General features: G+C 39.9%; 1 protein-coding gene across 6 annotated transcripts in view; it reads right to left on the minus strand.

The window, feature by feature from the left end:
* Positions 1–24,152, minus strand: part of plekhg4 (pleckstrin homology domain containing, family G (with RhoGef domain) member 4) — a 120,560-nt gene that overhangs the window by 14,519 nt on the left and 81,889 nt on the right. For all 6 annotated transcript variants that reach the window (XM_055648519.1, XM_055648518.1, XM_055648515.1 and 3 more), the window contains 6 exons: positions 17,598–18,604; positions 14,140–14,389; positions 8,669–8,758; positions 3,234–3,458; positions 765–935; positions 257–434 (listed from right to left, as the gene is read on the minus strand). In XM_055648519.1, the coding sequence (XP_055504494.1) occupies positions 257–434; positions 765–935; positions 3,234–3,458; positions 8,669–8,758; positions 14,140–14,389; positions 17,598–18,604 (1,921 nt within the window). The remainder of the gene's footprint in view (positions 1–256; positions 435–764; positions 936–3,233; positions 3,459–8,668; positions 8,759–14,139; positions 14,390–17,597; positions 18,605–24,152) is intronic.

Consider the following 24,152-nt stretch of genomic DNA (forward strand, 5'->3'; position numbering starts at 1 on the left):
AATTGATACTTCCATTGCAAAATCTCCTCAAGGTATGCCTTGCATCTCTTCCATCCAACCTTTTTCTCCACAGATGCTGCTGAGTTACTCCAGCACTTTGTGTCTACCTTTGGTTCAATTAGATAGATCATGGCTGACATGAACTAAGTTTGCCCCATACAGTATATCTTAATATATCTGGTTAACAAACAATTATCAGTAAACTGAAAAAGCTATTCCTGAAGCATGGAACAATAAATCTTTTCAAGTTCATTACCTTTATTTCTGTTAGCTTGTTGCCATAAAATGCTTGTTATATCTTTTGTCCAGGTGTGTTTAACTTCTTGAGAACTTGCCTGAAGTATATAGGTATCACTAGATTTCCGACGCCGAAACCAGATTTCAAATCTTATTCCACTCTCACCGCTATTTTCAGTCAGGCCAATATCTGCTGTCTATAAACAAACAATGTCCTAGCTATTTACTCATTTTAGTGAACCACGCAACGTATATCAAAAAAGCACAATATGATTTACATAATGCAACACTTCTCAGTGACCAACTTCATTCTTTGTTATACCATTAAGCTCTAATTTAGATTTCAATCTGCTGTGAATAACCTACATTCCCAATTCTGTCATGAGAAACATAAGGAAACTGCTCATTCTTAGTAAAATTGAAAGACAACTTTACATGGATTCTTACAATCTTCATTAGCGTAGCTATCAAGACATGATAATTACACAGCAACTAAATTCATTAAAGATTAAGCAACATTTCCTTACTTTAAAGGAACACTTGTAGATATAGACATCAAATCCACCATCAATTCGTTTAGGTTTGCTGAAAAGGATTAGATCTTCAAATAGAAAAACATGTCGTAGATACTTCCTGCGCCCAGACCAGATAATGAACTCGTCTTGGCGAACCAGCTGTCCCTGCTCCTTCAAGTTCACCTGTTTAATATGATTTAAAGATATTGCTCTTATTATCCTGCCTTTTACTTTCATGTAAATCAGAATAAAACTTGGTGATTAAATGAATGCTTTTAGTTTGGTAAATTCTCATTTCCTGTTCTTGTTTCTTCTATTTTTTTATAATCAACTTTCCATTACTGGCCAAGCATTAGAAGATTCAATAGATTTGATATAAAATCATTGTGGAAAAAGAAACAAAGTATAATCCAAATTTGTGAAACCATCCACTGTGAAACTTGCATAAATGCACACTAACAAAAATAGATACCTGCAGAGAAAGAACCCAAATACCTGAAATGCCAAAAGAAAAAATATACACACTGAAACCATGAAATATTACAAATTTTGAACCAATAGCTTTAGAGTCGCAGCATGGAAACAGGTCTTTTGGCTCATCGGGTCCGTGCCGACCAACGATCCCCCGTACACTAGTTCTATCCCACACAAGTTCTATCCTACACACTAGGGACAATTTATATAAGCCAATGAACCTACAAATGTGGGAGGAAACCCATGCGGTCACAGGGAGAAAACCCATGCGGTCACAGGGAGAACATGCAAGCTCCACACAGACCACAACTCTACCACTGCGCTGTCCTTCAAATCATCAAACTGTTTTACGTTTTAAAGCATGAGATGCATCTTAGTACAAAACTGCTGGATCAGAATCATGTTTCCTCACTTTGCAGCCTGCTTTCATGCTGGCCCAAATGTTATGCAAGTCACAGTGTAATGTAGCTCTAAATAAAACTTTGTGGACTGAAGAGCTCTTTACCAAATATATGTTTATGCAGAGAAACCACTCTCCCTTGGATTGATTGCATGGAAGTCCCATTACAGGATGGAGTTGTTCCTTTGTCTTAATAGACAGTGGATAAAAAAAACCCTATTATGCAGAAAACGATTACAATAGAAAATGGTCATTTTGAAAATATGAATATCTGGCATAACAGGAAAACTGATACGTTTTAAGGTGTGCATAATATATATGCTTCCGATTACATTTTCAGCAAAATTAGTACATTTGGTATAATTAAACCACCAGCCATTTGGCTAATCTCCCAAATAACAAATTACTTCCTTTCTCAGGGCAGATCACTACACCACTGCAACACCAAATCCAGAACATAAGTTTGCCCTGGACCATGGGGATAAAGATCAGCAAACTCAGAGATGTTAAAGATAACTCAAATAAAGTATGTAACGCAAAATGGAAATGCTCTTCAGCATCTCCTCTCTATTTGAGCTTTCTATACATATTCCCATTTGTGGATGCCCTATGGATGCATTGGAAAGGATACATGGTCAAATTGCCTTGGGTATACTTCAGTTTTAAGTGCCTTTTCATATCAGTATTAAAAACTGGAAATAAAACTCAGTAACAGATGCCCCATATGAGTTAAATTATAATTGACAATTTTGGACAGGCCAGACAGAGTTGGTGTTTTCATCCAAGTCACTTTAACAGTGAAGCGGATAGGTTATTGGTTGCAAATTTCCCAATGTTCCTGTCTGCTACCACGTTACAAGGACATTTTCTCAAACTGGGAAACATCAGTGAATAAATACTCTTGGCTCAATTGGCTAGTTGTGGAATCAGGCCCCATCATAGCATGATTTACTTCAAAGTTTCTGCAGAAATACATTTGATTTGAATTTAATTAGCTTGCTTTATATACTGTTAAGTTTTCTGTACCTAATTGATTCCACAAATTGTAGACGTTTGTGCCACATTGTTCTGCATTTTGACAGAAGCAGTCAACGTACTGACAAGTTTGAAATTTAGCTTGGCAGGGGCATGGTTTGACCAGCTGCAAGGGAACATTCTTTAGATTTTCATGGGTGGAACTTTTCTGCAGCCCCTAATTCCAACCGCGTTCTCACCCGGACAGCAGTCATCTTGCATGGCCTTACCATTGCAAATTTTCACTCTGATCAAGTCAGTTGAGAGAACAATTCCATGAAAGCGAATCCAAAGTTTTTATCTATCAAGTGTGTCGTTAGTTAACCAACCGAAGCAAGTTCTGGCCTATTCTTCCTTCTGTCCCGTCTTTGGTTTTGTGATGAATCCTCTCAAAATATTTCAGAAATTTAATTTACTGTCTTTAAGGCTCTAAATCTGACCAATCACTCAGCATCACCTTTCAGTCTAGATAGTTCCAATTACTGCTGAATCAGTTTTTAATCTGAAACTTTATCTAATGCTTAGTTAAAACTAAACAGGCACAATTTAGTAAAACAACATTTGCAAATTAAGGAAGTCAATGTTAGGCTTACATCACAATTCCTAATAGCATCCATAGCCAACAAATCATTGCCGTGTTGAAGCTGAAATTTAACCATTTCTTCTGCTGCTTTGAGATTATTCAGCTCCTGTTCCTGAACCTCAGTGCATTCCTTGATCAAATCCTTTAGTAAAAGGGCATATTTGCTCATTCGCTGTATAGGTTTCAGCAGATAGGAAGCCAAATTCATCTTATCGCCCAGTTGTTGCTGCTTGTGCTAAAATAACATAAAAATCAATGTAAGCAACGGTGCTAAGATGCCAAACAAATTAACATTTAAGGACCGATATAATAAAAACATCAATGTTTGTGCAAGAAATATGGCTTAAAGAAAGGCAAGAGTGACGGATTAGTTGGTATTGGTTTTGTTTATGGCTGTCATGTGTACAGAGAAAAACTTGCTATCCAGTCAGATCATGATACACGAGTACAATCAAGCTATAAACAAGTACAAAAGGCCGTGCAAAAATAAAAGATACCAGTGGTTTTCCGTTGACAAAGAGAAAGGGAGAACAAGATTGTAGCATTATTAGTTAACAAAATAACTACACTGTGTGAGGAAATGTTGGATGAGGAGCAACTTGCGGCGACTTTTGCGGAGCTCCGGAACATAAAAGGCTCAACTACAACTTCCAACAACTTACCTGGATCAGAAAAACGGCAGAAATCGGTGCCGTTTCACACAAGCTGCTTGAGCACCTCAAGGCTCTCGCAATTTCGCGATCTCCCGCAGCTGCGGGAGCCCCGGACTTTAAATTTTCCCACACTGGCTGTGAAACTCCCGACCCGACTGAGGATCCCAGGTACGGTACCTGGAGACCCCGGGATGACCCCCAGCGCCGACGGGCTGGATCTTCCAGGAACAACAGAGCTGGAGCTGCCGACTTTGAGGGAACCCCCGTTCGTTACAGAGCTGGAGCTGCCGTCTGTGAGGGAATCCCCGTTCCAGCGCAGGTCCGCAGAAACAGCAGGTACAGCAAGTACAGTACCTGGAAACAAAGGGGAAGCCTCCATTGTGTCCGGAAACGTGGCCGACGGGCAGGACTTCAGGTCAGAATGAAGCGCAGGGGACTTCGGCCCCCTCTCCCTACTATCCTACTGGCCAACGTACAGTCCCTTCAAAACAAAGTGGAGGACTTAAGGGCAAGACTGCTTTATCAAAGGGAGCTGAGGGAATACTCTGTGTTCTGTTTCACAGAGACATGGCTCACCCCCAGCTCCCCGGACTCAGTGGTCCAGCCTGAAGCGTTCTCCATCCACCGTATGGACCGTACCCTGGCATCTGGGAAAGGGCATCTACCTCATGGTCAACTCTGCGTGGTGTTCAGACGTGGCAGTCCTTTCCAACTCCTGCTCTCCACACCTCGAACATCTGGCGGTGAAGTGCCGTCCCTTCTACCTCCCAAGGGAATTCACCTCCATTATCCTGACCGCGGTCTACATCCCATCCCAGGCAGACGTCCGTCTGGCACTGGAGGAGCTGCACGCCGTGGTCAACAAACACCAGACGTCTTACCCGAGGCATTTACCACCATTGCTGGGGACTTCAATAAGGCAAACCTAAAGAAATCACTCCTTAACTTCCACCAACATGTCTCCTGCTGCACCAGAGGACCTAACACCCTCGACCACTGCTACACCACCATCAAGAATGCCTATCGTTCTATCCCTCGCCCTCACTTCGGTAAATCCGACCATACCGCGGTGCTGCTTCTTCCTGCCTACAGGCAGCAATTGAAGAGCGCATCCCCAGAAGTGAGGACAGTACAGACTTCGTAAAGAAATGTGTGGAGGATTGCATCCCTACAAAAACCTTCCGAGTGTTTCCCAATCAGAAACCTTGGATGAACTTTGAGATCCGCATTCTTCTGAAGTCCAGACACAGGGCATTCACTTCCAATGATACAGTGGCCTACATGAAGTCCAGATACGACCTTGGTAAGGCCATCTGCTCCAAATTGGAGGGTGAAACAGATGTTCGGCAGCTGTGGCGGGGCCTGAATGCAATCACCTCCTACAAGGCGAAACCAGGAGGCAGCTCGAATGTCGGCGAAACATCACTCCCTGACGAGCTCAATGTGTTTTACGCATGCTTTGATAGGGAGAATACTGTTGTGCCTTCCCGACCCCCCCATTCGCTGTGATGGTATTTCAGTCTCAGTCACAGAGGCCGACGTCAGGAAATCCTTCAGAGGGGTGAACCCCCGAAAAGCACCTGGACCTGATGGTATACCCAGTCGTATTCTAAAAACCTGTGCGGACCAACTGGCTGGAGTTTTTACGGACATTTTCAACCTCTCACTTCTGAGGTCCCCACCTGCTTTAAAAGGGCATCAATTATACCAGTGCCCAAGAAGAGTAAGGCGACGTGCCTCAATGACTATCGACCAGTGGCACCAACGCCGGTGGTGATGAAGTGCTTTGAGAGGTTGATCATGGAGCAAATCAACTCCTACCTCGACAAAAACCTGGACCCATTGCAGTTTGCTTACCGCCACAACAGATAAACGGTGGATGCGATCTCGCTGGCCCTCCACTCCGCTCTGGACCACTTGGACAATAAAAACTCATATGTCAGGCTGTTATTCATCGATTACAGCTCGGCATTTAACACAATCATTCCCTCCAAGCTGATTACCAAACTCGCAGAACTGGGTCTCTGCGCATCCCTCTGCAATTGGATCCTCGACTTCCTCATTCACAGACCACAGTCTGTTCGTATTGGTGGAAATGTGTCAGCCTCGATAACAATCAGCACGGGAGCACCTCAAGGCTGCGTGCTCAGCCCTCCTGCTGTACTCACTCTATACCCATGACTGCGTAGCCAATCACAGTGCGAACTCCATCATCAAGTTCGCTGACGACACCACTGTTGTGGGGCGTATCACTGATGGGGATGAGTCAGAGTATAGAAGAGAGATCGAGCAACTGTCCATATGGTGCCAGCGCAATATCCTGGCCCTCAACACCAGCAAAACCAAGGAACTGATTGTGGACTTTGGAAGGAGTAGGAGGGGGACCCACAGCCCCATTTATAGATGGTTGAAAGGGTCATGAGCTTCAAATTCCTGGGCGTGCACATCTCTGAAGATCATTCCTGGTCCAAGAACACTAATGCAATCATCAAGAAAGCTCATCAGCGCCTCTGCTTCCTGAGAAGATTACGGAGAGTCGGTTTGTCAAGGAAGACTCTCTCTAACTTCTACAGGTGCACAGTCGAGAGCATGCTGACCGGTTGCATCGTGGCTTGGTTCGGCAATTTGAGCGCCCTGGAGAGGAAAAGACTACAAAAAGTAATAAACGCTGCCCAGTCCATCATCGGCTCGGACCTTCCTTCCATCGAGGACATTTATCGCAGTCGCTGCAGTATCATCAAAGACCCACACCATCCTGGCCACACACTCATCTCCCTGCTACATTCAGGTAGAAGGTACAGGAGCCTGAAGACTGCAACAACCAGGTTCAGGAATAGCTACTTCCCCACAGCCATCAGCCTATTAAACCTGGCTCTCGGACAAAACTCTGATTATTTATAACCATTTTCTGTTATTTGCACTTTATCAGTTTATTTATTCATGTGTGTATATATTTATATCATGGTATATGGACACACTTATCTGTTTTGTAGTAAATGTCTACTATGTTCTGTGTGCTGAAGCAAAGCAAGAATTTAATTGTCCTATACAGGGACACATGACAATAAACTCACTTGAACTTGAAATGTAGAGGATCAGCTAATGAAGCTATATAATTTAAACTAAGACATCGTCCAAAGTAGGTGCAGAGCAAATTCACAGAGAAAATGCAGATTTGGAAAACACAGGGTGATATTAACTGCCTTGATACTGACTAGGATAAACTCAGTATAACATGTAGAATCAATGCATCCAGGAGATTTTAAAACATCCAGAATAAAGCAAGCCTGATCAGAAAGGGCTGCAATTCTGTATATAGCTTGAAGGTGTGAAGTTGGGCAGGTGGAAGGAGTGCCAATGGGGGAAGGCTTTTGAGATAGTGACTGTACTTCAGTAAGACATGGCCTAATGATAGAAAAGGTAAAATGGAATTCAAAATTCTAAATTAAGGTATTGTTAATTTTACTAGAATGGTTTGTGATTTAACAAAATTGGATATGGAAATCATTACAGTAAATTTGGTTTAGAGCAAGGGGAGCCATTCAAAGGGTGACAATGTTTCAGAATGAAAAGGTTTTCACAAAGAAAAAGGATGGGGATGCCAAATACAGAATACATTGATAACATTGTGATTCTGCAACAGGATACAGATAGATTGAGTGCTTGGATGAAAAACTGGCAAATGGAGTTTAACATGGAGAAGTATGTCATGCATTTCAATAAGAAGAATCAAAAGACAGATTATCTAAAATTCTCCAAAGTTCAAAAAGATTGAGGTATTCTACTGCATCATCACAAAAAGCAGGCAGGTCCAATAAGTGATTAAGCAAATCGCACCATGGCCTTTAGTGAGACGGGGATGGAGTGTAAGATTGGAAAGAAAGCCTCTCCCACTTGTGTAGGATGTTGGTGAGGCTATGTCCTGAATTCTACACACAATTTAGTCTCCCTTACCAAAAAATAATAAATTAGTGTCCCTGAAGCATTTTAATTTCTCGTATGAAATGTCCTATCACGAGACTAGACATTTTGGGCCTGCATTCCTTGGAGTTGAGAAGAATGAGGGGTGACCGTCATCAAACATATTAGATTTTAAAGGAGCTTGATGGGGGTAAATGTTGAGATGTTCTTACTAATGAACAAGGGGACAAACCTAAAACTTAAGGGGTTGATCACTTAAAACCGAATAACGTAATGTTTTTCCCTCAGAGGTTTGTAATATATAAAGACCACTATGAGAACCAAAGAAGGACCTTGTAGTAGCTGTAGGAGGCTCCAAAATGGTGGAGCAGTTCGTGCTGGCTGGTGCACAGCTGCAGCAATCTAGATGCTGCTTGGTACCTTAATTATTAGAGGAATAGACGAGGTAGACAATCAGAATCTTTTTCTGATGACAGAAATGTCAAATACCAGAGCGCATAGCCTTAAGGCAAGAGAGGAAATGTTAAAAGGGAGATGAGTGGGGCAAGCTTTTTTAAACAGTAATTGTAGGATAGATGAATAGCCGTGATCTGCAGGGCTACAGACCCAGTACAAAGTGGTGGGAAAAGGCTGCGATGTTCCTTCACGACTGGCTTGTTCATGATAGGTCAAGTAAATTTTGATACTGTGAAAACACCAAATAATCACATTTCAAAGCACCATAAAATAAGCACCTCATTAAGATGTGACCTTTAAAATGACAAATCCTCTATAAGCACCACTGACTAAAGTACTACAGTCATCAGTTTGCAAAGGTTTTCCTAATACGATGAGACAGAATTATTGTTTGTGTAACATATGAAGAGCTTACCTTAAAAAAACTGTTCCCATAGCTGGTTAGCAGGGCATCAGATTTAGGCTTGTTCTTGCTGTATAATGCATACATGCCAAACTGGTCTTGCTGTAAATATATTAATTAAAATACTATATTTTATTTCCAAATATTTGTGTTTCTACTGTTTTTCACAATTTCCTAGAAAATAGTACATAAAAATTAAAATCATAAACCAGCGAACTAATTCTGAAGCTATCACTGTTGCATGTTGAAATGGAGTTAAATCACTGAATTTGCTGTCATGTTTTAACTAGAAATAAAGAAAAAATAATTGACAAATAAAGCTTTCAATATTGTTGCGAATCATATTAATTAAATATCTCATTGCCTTCAAAAATACTTATTTTGCTGTTAGGTGTGCTGGTGGCATCGCTAGTTAAACAATCTTGGAAAACTAACAGTGGGCAGCAATGCTAAGATTTAAACAAACAACATTAATTTAGTTGTTGATTGCATATTGCTTAATCGACTTTTTACCAATAATCCAGCTCTTGTACATGCTGTTTGTAACAACTTTTCCAAATTGTTTACATTTACAACTCAAAATGCCAGAGTGCACATCTAACTTTTCCTACAGTTTTGCTAAAGCCAACTATTGTTAATTACTAAGTTATGCACAAACATACCCCATTTAATTTATCGTGACTTTGTTTTGACTGCTTATCCTCTACTTTCACTTTCTCTGGGAAACCAGCTGAGATGAGATCAGTACAATTATGCCAATGTGTTCCAAACTGCTTTGCAAAAGAGTTTTTGTAGAGGTTCACACTAATATTTGTATTAAAAGGCCTACATGATTCTTGTAATAAATAAGCTATAACAAATTCTGAATGAATAAACGTTTTTGGTAACTAAAAATTGCTTGTAATGTAAATTTATATATTTAAATTATTTTCATTCTTCGGACATCACATCATTGTGACTATTATTACCTCTCATCATTGCTATGCAACAGGCTCATCTTGGGAGAGTAATTGGAGCTGTCAAAAATATATATTTCTCTCCCCTCTTCTCTACATCTTGGATTTCATAACTTAACTAGACTAAGTTGGGTCTGCTCCCCCAACGCCATATTCCACCACTCACCTGTTCCCCAACGCAATATTCCACCACTAACGCATAGCCCCCCCAACTGCGCAGGCACGGCTCATTTCCCCTCATCCCCAGCAATCCCTCCCCCTCCTCTTCACCCTCCTTCTTCTTTCCCCTCTCCTCCTCCCCTCCCCAATCCCTCCCTCACCTCTCCTTTCACCTACCCTCAGTCACTCCCTCCCTCCCTCCCTCCATGTCTCCTCCCTACCCCCTTCCTATCCCTCTATCCCCCACCTCTCCCACTCTTCGCCTCCCCCTATCCCCCCCACTATCTCTCCCTCATCTTCCCCACTGCCTTCCTCTTCTTCTATTCCGCACTCCCCCCATCCTCCCCCTCTATTCCCCCTCCTCCCCCACCAAACATGAGAGCGGAAACAACGGGAAAAAAGAGGAAGAGATAGATTACTGCGCGGATTTTGAAATTCGGCAAGACTCCACCGCCGCGCGAGGCCCAACCGCTGCCATGGCTCCATTGTTGCAAGGCCTCACCGCCGCCGTGGCCCCATCATCGTGAGGCCTCACCGCCGCGGTCTCGATGCCTCCTGGATCGCCACACAGAACCCTGGCCGGGGCCTTGCAGGTAAAAGCCCGGGTCGAACGAAGGGGCCGACGGGCGATGTGGGCTCGGCCGCTCGTCCACTTGGCACCACGGAGGCGCAGACACAGACCCACCCGGCAGAGCGTTAGTGACGCTCGCTCAGCTCCTTCAGCTTTATATTCTCCTTGCCTGACGCCGCCCGTGACTGACAGTGGACTTGGCCAATCATTGCAGCGATGGTGCAGGAAGGGGCGTCGCCGTCCCGGCAACTGATAGGAGAGGAGACCAATCTGCGTGGCTCTGATACAGGAGAAGAGACCAATCTGCACATGCGCGGTTTAAAATATTTTTAAACCTTAATAACTTTGGTTAGGCCTGGGAAATAAAGTTCTGACAATCTACCCCTATCTATGCCTCTCATAGTTTTATAGACTTCTATCTGGTCTCCCCACAACCCCTGGCGTTCTAAAGTAAACAATCCAAGTGTGTCCAACCTCTCCCTTTAACTGGTACCCCCTAATTCAGGCACCGTTCTGGTAACCCTAACACTAACCCTCTGCACCCTTTCCAAAGCCTCTATATCCTTCCTGTAATGCAGCAATCAGAACTGAATGCTATGCTCAAACATGGCCTAACCAAAGTTCTATAAGCTGTATCATAACCTCTGCATGATGACAAAAACATTCTATCATACAAAAATTGTCAAGTTTGTTAGGTTATACCTTAAGCTCTAAAATAGGGATGAATTAAAAAGAAACCAAAGTTTGACCATCTAAATAATTCAAATACAAACCTTTTTGATTTGTGTCTAGCAAAAACTGAATGCACGGCTTTGCTGAAGCGAGCAGAAACAACTGGGCAAGCCACTAAGGCCCCTGTCCCACTTACGTGCCCTTGGCATGCTAATTACGCAACCTCGTGGTCGCGTTGAGGCGTGACGGTCCCGCGAAGGTCGCGCTCGCCTTCATGCTTCCGCACAGCTGTCTGGAGTGCGTGACGTCATTTGAAGATGGACACAAATTGCAGGAGTAACTCAGCGGGTCTGGCAGCATCTCTGTAGAGAAGCAATGGGTGATGTTTCGGGTCAAGACCCTTCTTCAGTCTGAAAGAAGGGTCTTCACCCGAAACATCATCCATTGCTTCTCTCCAGAGATGCTGCCAGTCCCGCTGAGTTACTCCAGCATTTTGTGTCCATCTTCAATTTTCTTGGCCCCGCTCTGGGAGTAGGAGTGGGGGCGGACCGGATCCGTAACGGCTGTGAGCCCCAGGACGAGCTTGGCGATCGTTTGCCTGCTTCTGCTGCTGTTGGAGGTGAGACATTGCGTCGCGCCAGGGTCTTGGGCCTGTCCCACTTTGGCTGTCAGTTAAGCGACAGGCCGGTGTGGCGCACGAAGATTTCGTCCGCTACAAAATTTCGGAGCGCCACGTGATACCGCGCACAACTCCATCCCCTCCACGCTTCTCAGTGGAACCAGCCCCGCGAGGCCACACGATGCCCTTGCGCCTCAACGCGACGACGAGGTCGCGTAATTTGCGTGCCAAGGACATGTAAATGGGACAGGGCCTTTAGACTCTACATGTGAGAGGATTTACTGTAATGAACGTTTTCAGCTCATTAAGATAGTCACGAATTACTCACACATGTGGATAAAAGTACACTCTGAGTTCCAGGGGATAAGGCATGCCGAAGGAAACAGGCTGAGAAACTGCGCAAAGGCACATTTATCCAATTTATAGAAATCTGTGATGGGAAAGAATGTTCTTTTGAATGCAAGCAAATTTAAAACATTTGTAAGAATTAATTTTTCCTGTAAGAATTATTTTTTCCTGTAGGAATTTATTCTTCCTGATGTACAACAAAGCTTCAATGCATGGTGATTAGAGGAGAAGTGAGCTGAGATTTTCATGAAGGAAAGATGAGCCAGTCAGATAAATACGTCTTTTTTATTTTAACCTTCTGGACTGCTTGAAATTCAGAGCAATCCCCATGGAGTGGGGGAAGATTGCAAATGTATCAAAGCTATTTAAGAAAGGGGGCAGAAAAAAATGGGGAAGAAGCGAATTAACTTGACAACAGTAGCAGTTAAATTGCTATAATTTATAAGAGACCTGGTATATTTTTGAGCAGAATCAATTTCTGAATGAGAAATTCTATTTTGCAAACCCATTGGAAATGTTCTTACTAACTAATGGTATAATCAATCTGTAAGATTCAGACATGTGTTAACATTTTTTTTAATGGCCTTACTGGATTGGATTTAATGTTCCAGCATAGACTAAAGGGACTTGATTGGAAAATAGAAAGCATAAATAATTAAGTTATGTTCAGCTTAACATGTTGTAATGAAAAGGATACCACAAGAAACAGCACCCACCTTGGCTATTTTATAACCTGAACAATTACTAATGATGACACATTCTTAAATGAGAACATGAATAACTTTTTATAATGTGAATTATGTATATTTGCAGGGAAAAAAAACTCTTGAAGAATGGAGAGGTAGCTGGGAATCCAATACAATAAATAAAGAAGTTAAAAATCAGAGTAGACTAATTATAAAATTTGACATTAGAAACATTAAGGGTATGCAAATTGCTTACAGAAAACTAGATAAATAGATATTCATTTCAGAAAAATTCCACTTTATACAAAATACCCTGGAATTTACTTAAAGCAACAAGCTGTCGGCACTTGGCTAACTGCTAAACCTGCTCTTACATTGTGTGAAACCCTACACACAACTTCCACAATAAAGTTGATCCTCACCTAATAAAAAACACAGCAATTATGATAGTTTCTCAGTCTGATCTGGCTATCAAAGCCATTGAACAGATTGAATGTTTGGAAAACTGAGAAGTAAGGAAGCAAGTCAGACAGCATCTGCGGAAACAGAAACAGTTAATGTTCCACCTTGAACATCCTTTATCAGACCATCTCTTTTCTTCAATCTGAAATGTAATTTCTGTTTCTCTTTCCATAAATGTTGTCTGATCTTCCGAATGTATCATTTTTGTATCTGTTTTTATTCCAGATATCCAATATCGGCAGTATTTTGATTTTCACTGAATATATTTAATGCCATTCACATTCAAAAACAATTAAAATATATAAACATATATTTAAATTGCTTAGCGCTAATGATTCTATGTTTATATTAAAATATAAATACCTTAAACCTGCCTTTATTTCTTACTGCTGTGATTATTAGTTACCTAAAAATTCAAATCTCAAAAAGTTGATCCATATAAATTTATATTACAAAAGTAATCAAACCACCGACATACTTTTGAAACAACTTCCATATTTTTTATCCATGCTACACTCCAATGGGTAATTAATTTCTATTAACACATAAGAAAAGCCATTTCAATACTCTTTTGAAATATATAAATGAATTTTTCTACCCAGCAAGCTAGCTGTTTTTGTCGCAGGAAGTTGAGATTTAACTTTTACATTTTTCCACACTGCTGGGTTACATTTTGTTCACACTTTCCTTCCCACCTGAACTCGATCGCTTAAAATAACACGTTTAAGAAAGAACTGCAGATGCGGGAAAAATCGAAGATAGACAAAAATGCTGGAGAAAGTCAGCGGGCGAGGCAGCATCTATGGAGCGAAGGAACAGGCGATGTTTTGTGTCAAGACCCTTCTTCAGACTTAAAATAACATAATCTCAAGACTGACTTTTGCACTGAACTACTTTTGCAGTGGACAGGAAACAAGGGATGTAATTAATACAATCTATAGGTACTCATTACAAAGGCTACATATTCTCTATATTAATTCTTATTATATGTATACTGAATGTTTGCTTACATGTCTGAGGAAGCAGTGGCTTGCACGTAGTGGATGGTTAGTACAACTTTCCAGTTCTTTCAGGAAATACTGGCTGTGGAAGTTGTAAAGCTTCTCTAGGTTTCCAAAGATAACACTTCGTTTTCCTCGTAGATCCTGAGGGAGGTCAAAATGCTCCATCTCTGGGTAGTAATTATCAATGATATACCTGAGAGATTTAACATATTCTCGTTCTGTTGTGACCATCTCATCAATGATGTGTCTCAGTTTACTGTAATGAGAAAAACACATGATAAAGCATTTCAGAGAGTAGTGCTAAATATTTTAACTTCTAGAAATTTATACAACTCATAAATATAGCTCGTACTCAAATCACAGATTTGGCTAGACTCAAAATTCTATTTGGAATTGTGGGAGGATGGGAATTGTAATTTTTTATCTTTGTTTTTATTAAAAAGTGATCATCTGGTCTTCAACGTGTTTGTCTTCGTACATAATTCGAGTGAGAGCTGCAAGTTCCTTGGCATTAATGTAACCAATGATCTATTGTGGATCATCCACATTGTAGCAACAGCACACCAATGCCTGCCTCTCCTTCCTGTGGAGATGGAGGAAATTCGGCATGTCTCTAATGACTCTTATAAATTTCTACAGGTGCTTCACAGAGAGCATACTGTCGGGTTACATCATAGCTTTGCTTGGGAATAGCTCTGCCCAGGATCCCAAGACATTGCAGAGAGTTGTTAATATGGTCCAGTCGATCACTCAGACCAGACATTCCACCAATTAGTTCATCTACACTGCTTCAGAAAAGCAGCCAAACATAATTGAAGATTTGTCCCATCGTGGTCATTCCTTCTTCTCAAGAAGCTTTATAGCGCGCACTACCAGACTCAGAAACAGCTTCTTCTCCTGTTATTAGGCTTCTGAACGTTCCTTCCAAAGTTTCGGATACTCTGATTTTCCGCTACTTCATTATAGACATTTGATACTTTCTGGTCGCATGTGACAAGTTACAGTGAAAATCTTTGCTTGAAAACCCAAGGTATGCAAATTATGACTATTTGCATACCTTGGGTTTTCAAGCAAAGATTTTCAAGGGCGCTGACAAAATTACAAAGTATCCCTCTCCAGGTTCTCCTTTGCGCTACAATGCTGAGAACTATATTCTGCACTGTATGTTCCCCTTTGATCTAACTATTGTACTTGAGCTTGACTTGATTATATTTATATATGCAATATCTGATTTGTTTGGAGTAGCATGCAAAACAATGCTTTTTACTGTGTTTTAGTACATGTGACAATAATAAACCTAAATCTACATGGAGCTTTGCTGAAGTATATTTTTCTGGTCAATAGATATCAGTTTTGCAGAAACATGCTTGCAATGTACTCTGTTCAAGCCTAATTTAATTAATCAAAAATAAGGTGGTGTAAAGATTAAGTACTTTTTACTTAATTGAGATAAATTAATTGAAGTTATTGTGTTCATATTATAAATAGACCACAACAAGTGAAAGGTGGTATTCAAATTCAACTAGGTACGAAAAGAGAGGACAGCAACATTTCCTTGAGTAATCTCAACTAAACTCACAGGTGTAATCGGGAACCAAAAACTAAATGCAAGTAATAAATTAAAGGGTTTGCACTGTCAAGTCTGTGAAAGTTTGATAGACCTGCATGTCTGCAGTTAAATTTCAAATCAGCACCAACACAGACCATTGTGCGAAAACACATGTTACTTCCGTTCATTTAAGTATATTACCATTACTCTTATCTACTGAACTCTATTGTTTGCCCTCTTCATTACTAATTAATCTGTGAATCTGGGAGATTTATATTTTGTTGTTTCTCACATGGAACTTTATCTAAAGTCAATATATATATATACCAGATTTTTTTGGGTTGGTTCAATATTGCGTGATAAATTGAAGTTGTTTCTCACAGAAGCAAAGGCTAATGGAGAGTTTTTTTAAATTATGATAAAAAATATAAAGTAAATGAAGGAAAATTCCAGAGGTTGCACAGTTGATATTCAGATTGGAGCTTGAGTAACTGCAAAAGAACCAGAAGGGACAAATGCATTAACTTAAAAAAAAACAGAAATGGGTAAAATTTATCATGTAAATGCTGTGGCAGAAACAGGCTCAATAGGAGCTTTCAAGAGGTAAATGGATAAGTAAAGAGGAAAACAATGCAGGACTATTGAGTACAGTTTGTCTGAGTTTAGCAAAATTCTGCTGCTTTAGTATATTAACTTCTGATCAATTTTTATTCTCTGTTGATCTTTAAGCACTAAAACGGATAGTCCGTTTCGTCTGAGACGAAAATGATGTAACATTTCTCTCATTTATTGGCACCAGCTTTATAAATCGGTAGTCGGTGAGAACTACAAGGTTTCCTGCTGTGAACAATTCTATTGGATTTTATTATCCCAATCATACATTTTACTCTTCATTATTGACACATAGTTTGTTTTCACAATGAATCTGATAGGCAAGCACTGCACAAGTTTCCAAATATTCACCACTGTCTGTGAACCACATGATTAATGTTTAAATCAATGGAAAATAAACTAAGTTAATATCAAATGAGATATTTAAATTAGCATATTTAAAATGTGCCGTGCCATTTATCATTTTAAACTTACATGGAGTCACATATAGTTGTCAAGAAAAATGCACATCCTGTATTTTGGAATGTTCTATACCTGTGGACAATTATCTAACTTTAACTAAAAGGAACATAACCGCTGATTAATAAAAATACAAAGTTGACTATTTGATCAGTGATTGCACTTCATTCGGTGATACTGCAAAACACAGAAGCAAAGAACTCCGTTCAATCTAAAATTTGCGTTCAGCTACCAGTTTCAACCAGGTCATTCCTGAGTACAACTGACTATGGTCCCTAAAACAATGGGAGGTAATAAAATGTTGCATTCTTACTTGCAATCCCAATCCCAATTGAAGTTGATGTGAAATTAAGCATGTGGTCATCCATCAAAATGCTGGCTATGAGCTCACATACAATGCTTGAATGAGTGCCTGACACTCACTATTCAGGTTTAGAAATTATGAATGATCTCTTGTTCAAAATATCAGAGAGCTTATCATATGAAAGAAACCAGGATTTTCAAAGTAAGTTTTGGAGATTTTTTCCATGAGGGAGTTTCCTTTACAGTGCCTCTTTATCACTCACTCACAGGAATGAATCATAATCCTTAAGACAATTGATTATTTTTTAAAACAGGATGGGTACAATCAATAGGGATACTATGCCAGAAAGTCACTGTACACAACCCTTAATATTTAGCTGTTATTCAGAACAAGTACACACAACATTCCATATATTTTTCTTGCATAATTTAGAGGAAACTGGGCTTAATTTAAAGGAAATAATGCTGTGGTTGTCCTAGATGAACAATTTTCAATAAATGATTCATAATTTACATTACTCCTGGTGAATTTAATACCCACCTAACCTTAGCCTTGGACTCCAGTAAGGGAATATAACTTCTGAGACCTTCTGCTTGGTTTTCAGTCCAAATGAATAATGGTTGCTGCCTAGGGATGCAAGGTCTATCCTGAAGTTCAGTGCTGCTCACTTCAAGTCCTTTAATAAACACTCCTGTGTTTCCACGCCTTGCTGATTCAAGACTAGTTCTTTGGCATGAATTATATCTAAAAGTATCATTAGGTGAATAGTCAAGACTCTGTGCTTTCCGCAGTAGTTTTTTCTGATGTTGATTCTGAGCATCTGGCACTGAAAAGCATCTAGATTTTGTATGAGAAAAGTTAACATTGCTTTCACAGTTTGCTTCTTTATCAACAATACTCTGCCGTTGTTTGTAAGCCTCTGGTGTTGACCAATTAATTGATGGACAAAGTCTTCCTTCCATTTGTTCAAGGGCCTGGAAACAAGGAGTAGAATTTTTGCTGGGAATAGTTTCAGTTATACAAACTTTCTCATTATTTATGGTCCCATAACAAATGTCTGATGACAGTGATGAGAATTTGTCTTTCTTCCACGCACCACAATGCGCTGATCTGTTGCTCGGAGAATAAACACTATTGTTTGAACCTGCCATACCTTGTGCACCCTGTAATTTTAACACCACACCATCTGAATGTCTCCTGGTTCCTACACTAAAACTCTCATTTCTCATACTTTCAAGTTCAGAAGGCTTATGATCTGATGATAATGACTTTCTTGTCCGCAAAGCAGCTTCTAGTTTCTTTTCAAAGATGTGCTTTGTCTCTTGGCATTTGGACCAAGCAAACTTCCATTGTTTCATCCCCTTCTCATCTTTTAATTCACATGCCAATTCTTTCATTTCCTGAAACTTTTCATTTGGAATTTCAGGATGTTGACAATGATGATTTTCCAGATATTTTGCAACAGATCCACAGCGTTCTGGCGAATAGCAGTCATCCATACTGATGCATGCAAGGTACCTCATACCTTCTAGAGCCCATTCATAAGCCTGTAACAAACACAAATAAGCCTAATAACCAAACCAATATTAAAAAGCACCATTTCTCAAGACTGTTCATATCCATACAAAAAATGGTATGTAGAAAATAGTAATGTCATGTAGCATGAGATATGTTAGTGACTTTTAAAAAGGTTAGCACAAAATAATTATTAGCAGCACAATGGGTGACGGAAAATAAACTGAGAGGTTATTGGAGTAAATAACCATGTAAAAATGTATCCTGTAGTCACAGACCTGGAAACGTCTAGCTGATAGATTTTCCAAAAAAAAACTCATGGAGAAAGCAGCTTCAATTAAGGAATAATTTTTATATATTATATACAGTATAATTCCCATTCTGTAAGTGTAAAAAAACTTAAATTCAACTACTAACAATTTATAATACTCACTGCAAAATTAGTTTTTTCATCTGAAGGGTTTTATTTACCATGACAAACAAATCTCAAGTGAAATTGCAAATGTGACCTTCTCTAAGCCATCCAGCATGTGCAATTTGTTTTACATCAGATATTCTTGTGATTAAAAAAAACATGCATATTCATTTTTTGGATGTGAGTGTCATTCGTCTTGAGAAGGTTGCGGTGAGGGACTTCATGAACTGCTTCTGTTGTAAGTATGCTTTTCAGTAGGGAGTCTCCGGGACTTAGATCCAGCAACAATGAAATAACTATACTGGATACGAACCAATTGTCATTTATTCTACCCAGTTCATACAGTACACTAAACAAAACTGCTAATCTCAGGATATTTTTGCCAAATGTATTAATGATACGTGACATAAAAACTATTTGGATATAGGCATCTAACAAACCATTATATTTCAACAAGTTTATGTTTAAAGGGCATGTCTGGCTAATCTGAGTATAAATTTTGCAAAGCATTTAACTTTATAAACTCTTACTAATTGTACCAAAGAGACAAATTAAATTTCCATGAACCTAATATTATTAATTGCATTTTTTATTAGAATATAAATGTCCTAGGATTGCATTAGTTTCCTCCTTGTGATGAAAGCCCCTATTCGTTGCTGGATTAAGGTTTCATGTATAAAATGAGTTTGCAAAGTATCAACCCCAAAGGACACAAGCCACAGCACAAAAACTATCGAAAGTCTGCACATTACATTAATCATAATATTGTAAACCTGCTGGACTGAGATGAGGTAAAATTAAGTTGGTACGTGCTTGTAGATTTAATCACATTATTAGACAGTTTGAGACAAAATATTTTGCATGACCTGGGAATGCTTAATGTTGACACAGATGCCAAAATAATCCAATTTGATTGGCACCAAAATTAAGAGCCTCAGGCAAAACACATGCAGAGAATAAGGTTGTTCCTTATTGAATGTTGAGAATTATAGGCATATAAATTATTTAAGAACTAATTAGGATCCTCTTCATATGAGAATCCTTCCAATGTACTTAGCTTTTTCTGCTTTCTAATCACCTTTCTGCACCATACAAACCATGTTTGCCACAGGTACACCACCATTTGTCCCATTTCTTTTCATTCTGTAAAAAAATTATCTTGGTGATTTTAACTAAACAGAGGCCATCGATGAGGTTGTGAGCACTGTATTTAAGAAATCTGTTCACCAAGTAAATAGAAGTTGCAATTAAACAAATGATGGCAAGATTTATTCTTGTTTTTTCTGCACAAACACTGCATGACCTGCTCATTATTTCCCGTACTTTCTGTTTTGATACTACAGCATATGATCTAAAAATTAATTACATCTGCCAATTACAAGGAAAACTGTCATACTGTTCAAAGTGCTGAACTATTTATTCTGCGTGGCATCAGCAATGGATACCTCGCCAACAGTCCGCCTGTCCCTTCCTTCTTTGGTGTTTTATAGTGTTTCGATAGTTTTTGTGCTGTGGCTTGTGTCCTTTGGGGTTGACACTTAGCAAACTCATTTTATACATGAAACTTGTATCCAGCAAGTGTTAAATGTATATTTTAGTGTTCTTTAACTTGTTTTATGTGGGGGTAGGGGGAAACTTAAAAACAAAATCTCTTACCTCGACGGAGAAGCGATTTTTTTCCATATCGTATCTCCGTCCGTACTACGGCCTAACATCGAAGAGTTGGCGGTCTTTGCTGGAGACCAACTTCGGGAACTCCAACCGCGGGAGCCTGCAGGACTTACCATCGTGGAGCTGGCGATCCCTTTGTCAGGGATCGACCTAGGAACTCCAACCACGGGAGCCTGCGGACTTTAACATCTTGGAGTTCGCAGTCCCTGGTTAGAGACCGGCTTCTGGAACTCCAAACCACAGGCGCTTTGAGCGCCCTGATCGGGGGAACTTCGATCACCCCAGCTTGGGGGCTTCGACCCCCCCCCCCCCCCCCCCCCCGACGCAGGAGCTTTGATCGCCCAACTGCGGATGGTTCGACTGCGCCGACCGCGGGAGAATAAAGAGGAAAGAAGATTAGACTTTATTACCTTCCATCACAGTGAGGAATGTGGGGAATCCGCTGTGGTGGATGTTTATGTTAACTTTTATCTAGTTGTGTGTCGTTGCTTTTTTTTAGTATGGCTCAATCGAATATCACTATACCTTAATTGGTTCACGTGACAATAAAAGACCTTTGAAACCTTTGAAGTAGAAATTACATTCCAAAATTTCTTGGAGAAATATCATCAACATAAAGTATGAAGTAGTATTTGAACCAACATGCCTTACAGCACCAGTCAAACAGCCATCAACTCAAAAAACCTTTCATGGAAATTTTGACCCATTGCTCAACAAAAATATTTTCACTTTTTTTTCTTATCGCTGCCCATTTGCTACTGAAAACCTCCTTTGGTCAGCCTCCTAATCTTGAACCTAAGAAAATATCCTTAAATCTCAATGAAACATTTTGGAATATTTTTCTGGAGAAAATAGGCAGTTGATTTTATAATTGTGCAACGGAAAATTTAGAAATATAGGCCATTGTGTTAGTAATTCAAAACCAAACCTGTCTTGTCATTACTTTTCAGAATTTTATCTGTAAAAGCGTAAAATGGAAAGTTGTTTTTTTTTAATTTAAAATCTTATTGCACCATGACACAATTACATTTTTGTGCAACTTCTCTTTAAATTGTGTTACTAAAGTGGTGTAAATATTTGTCCTCTCTGGGTTGATAATAATCAAAGATAACGAACATGATTTGAAAAAACGCCATCAAAAAATGCCATCATATATACTTTACTTTTATATATAACGAAGAAAAAGTCAGATCTGAAGTAGTGATTGCTTAAAATTAGCGGCAATAAAAAACATGGGAACTTTAATTTGTTCAATGGTAATTAAATCAACTTTTAAGTGATATAATCTAGAATAAATTGAGTTTCTAATGCTTATTCACCAGGTTGAAATAAGAGGCTAGACACAGCCCTCAGTCCTAAAAACCAGTAAATAAACAGATCTGTGAAGCATTTGGGAGATCTGCCTAGCAGATGGTGTGGCAAGGGGGGAGAATCTAACATGGTGTGAGAAATCACTGGGAGGGAGGGAGGGATTGAGAAATACGGGAGGCAGAGATTCTTAAGTATAATTATTCAATAATTCATGAATCACTATCTTTTGATGTACGAGTTGCACTCTGGCAGTTACGATCTAATATTATATAAATAAAAATGGTGGATTCTTCTATACTTACACCGATGATTACTTTTGAAGATATTTACTAATACAAGTACTGATTTCAAGTAACGATAGATTTCTCAACATTGAAAACAAAATTGAGAGGAATAAGATCTACTTAAATTAGTTTTAAAGCTCTCCAAGCCATTCGTGTTCAGGATTCATGAGTAACCCCCACAGTGACTTGCGACATTTATATTCGCAGAATGGAATTCCGTATGACAAAGAAAATAAAAAGTGACTTTATTTCCACTTCAACAATTACATTTTTGCCCAGGCCACCTATCATAATAAAATAGATTTTAATATTATCAAATTCTTTTGGAACAACGATTTCAACTTCCAGTCTATATATTAAATCCATCCATTCAGTTTCACAAATGATTATTACGTCATATCCACATGGAATGTATAGCCTAATATTTAAACGGAATGTTGGCTATACTGACATAAATCATTTCATGGATGTAGATAATTTTCTGTGTAAATTTAACTTTGTTCATTGTAAATCAAAATCAAAAGCAATAGTGAAAAATGCAGTTCACCAGAAAATTCAGTTCACATTACATGCAAAATAAATGCAATATACCAGTAATGTACTAAAAAAATCATAAGAAAGCATAAGAAATTACTGTGCGTTAAATGCAAAATAATTAGAAATTAGATATTGCAGGCGAAAATGCAAACATTGTAAACAGAATAATACTTCAAACCATCCAAGCTACTGACCTAACCATTCTTTGTTCGTAAATCAGTTTTAAAATTATTCTTTCTCATTTTCCAAATGACCAATTCTTTTAGCTCAACGAACCTAAGTGGGGGCCCTGACTGATGGAGCATCCATTCACAAATACAACGCAGTCTAAATTTGAGATGTTTGATGTTCTAAGCACTAAGAATCTCTGATACAACATTTTTGCTACCTTTTAAAAAAATCTATAGTGTAATGAGAAAAAAAATCCATTCGCTTTCAAATGTAATTTCTAACGAAAACAATTTTGTTCATCTTTCAATGTAGTCTTAGTACAAAGCCCCTTTAAAAAATATAACACAAGTTGATTTGAAATATACAGATATGGCACACTTACATTGGTGATTTGGTTTGTACACATTATTTAAATGAATAGTCCTTTTTAAAAAAAAAAGAACTATTTAAAACAGAACAAATAGAAGTTATTCTACGTGACAAAAGTCCACTTGCACAGTACAGGTGCACAACCTTTTATCCGAAAGCCTTGGGACCAGACACTTGTCGGATTTCGGACATTTTCGGATTTCAGAATGGAAGATTTTTAGCGTAGATTAGGTAGGTAGCGCGGGCGGCTTGAAAAGTCTGGAGCTGCTGCCTCCTCCCGGGTGACCGGGAGACTCATTGCATAAATGTTAGTCAGTTAGTTTGGAGGGATTTTATGTGGTGGTGGTGGAGTCGGGGTGAAGGGGGAAACTTTAATTCTTAGTCCCCTACCTGGTCGGCGACTCCCAACATCGCGGAGCTGGGGGCTCCGTCTGGCCGCGGGCGGCGCCTGTTGTAGCTCCGACCCCGGCAACTCTACCCCTGGCTGCGAGGCGCTCCAAATCCAGCGCCGCCCGCGGTCGGACGTCCCAGCTCCCGGAATGTCGGGAGTCGGCGGCGTCGCAGCGCTGCCAGCGGGGTGCGGGCAATGCCTTACCGGGTCGCCGTGCGGCAAGCTCCGGAGCGCTGTGGCCGCCGACACACAACATCGCGGAGCGTCGCTGGATTTGGAGCCGCGGAGTTGGGGGCTCCGTCCGGCCGCGGGCGGCGCCGGTTGGAGCTCCAACCCCGGCAACTCTACCCCTGGCTGCGCGGCTCCAAATCCAGCGACGCTCCGCGATGTTGTGTGTCGGCGGCCACAGCGCTCCGGAGCTTGCCGCACGG

Source organism: Leucoraja erinacea, chromosome 17 (assembly GCF_028641065.1).
Source record: "Leucoraja erinacea ecotype New England chromosome 17, Leri_hhj_1, whole genome shotgun sequence".
NCBI classification, from domain to species: Eukaryota; Metazoa; Chordata; class Chondrichthyes; order Rajiformes; family Rajidae; genus Leucoraja; species Leucoraja erinaceus.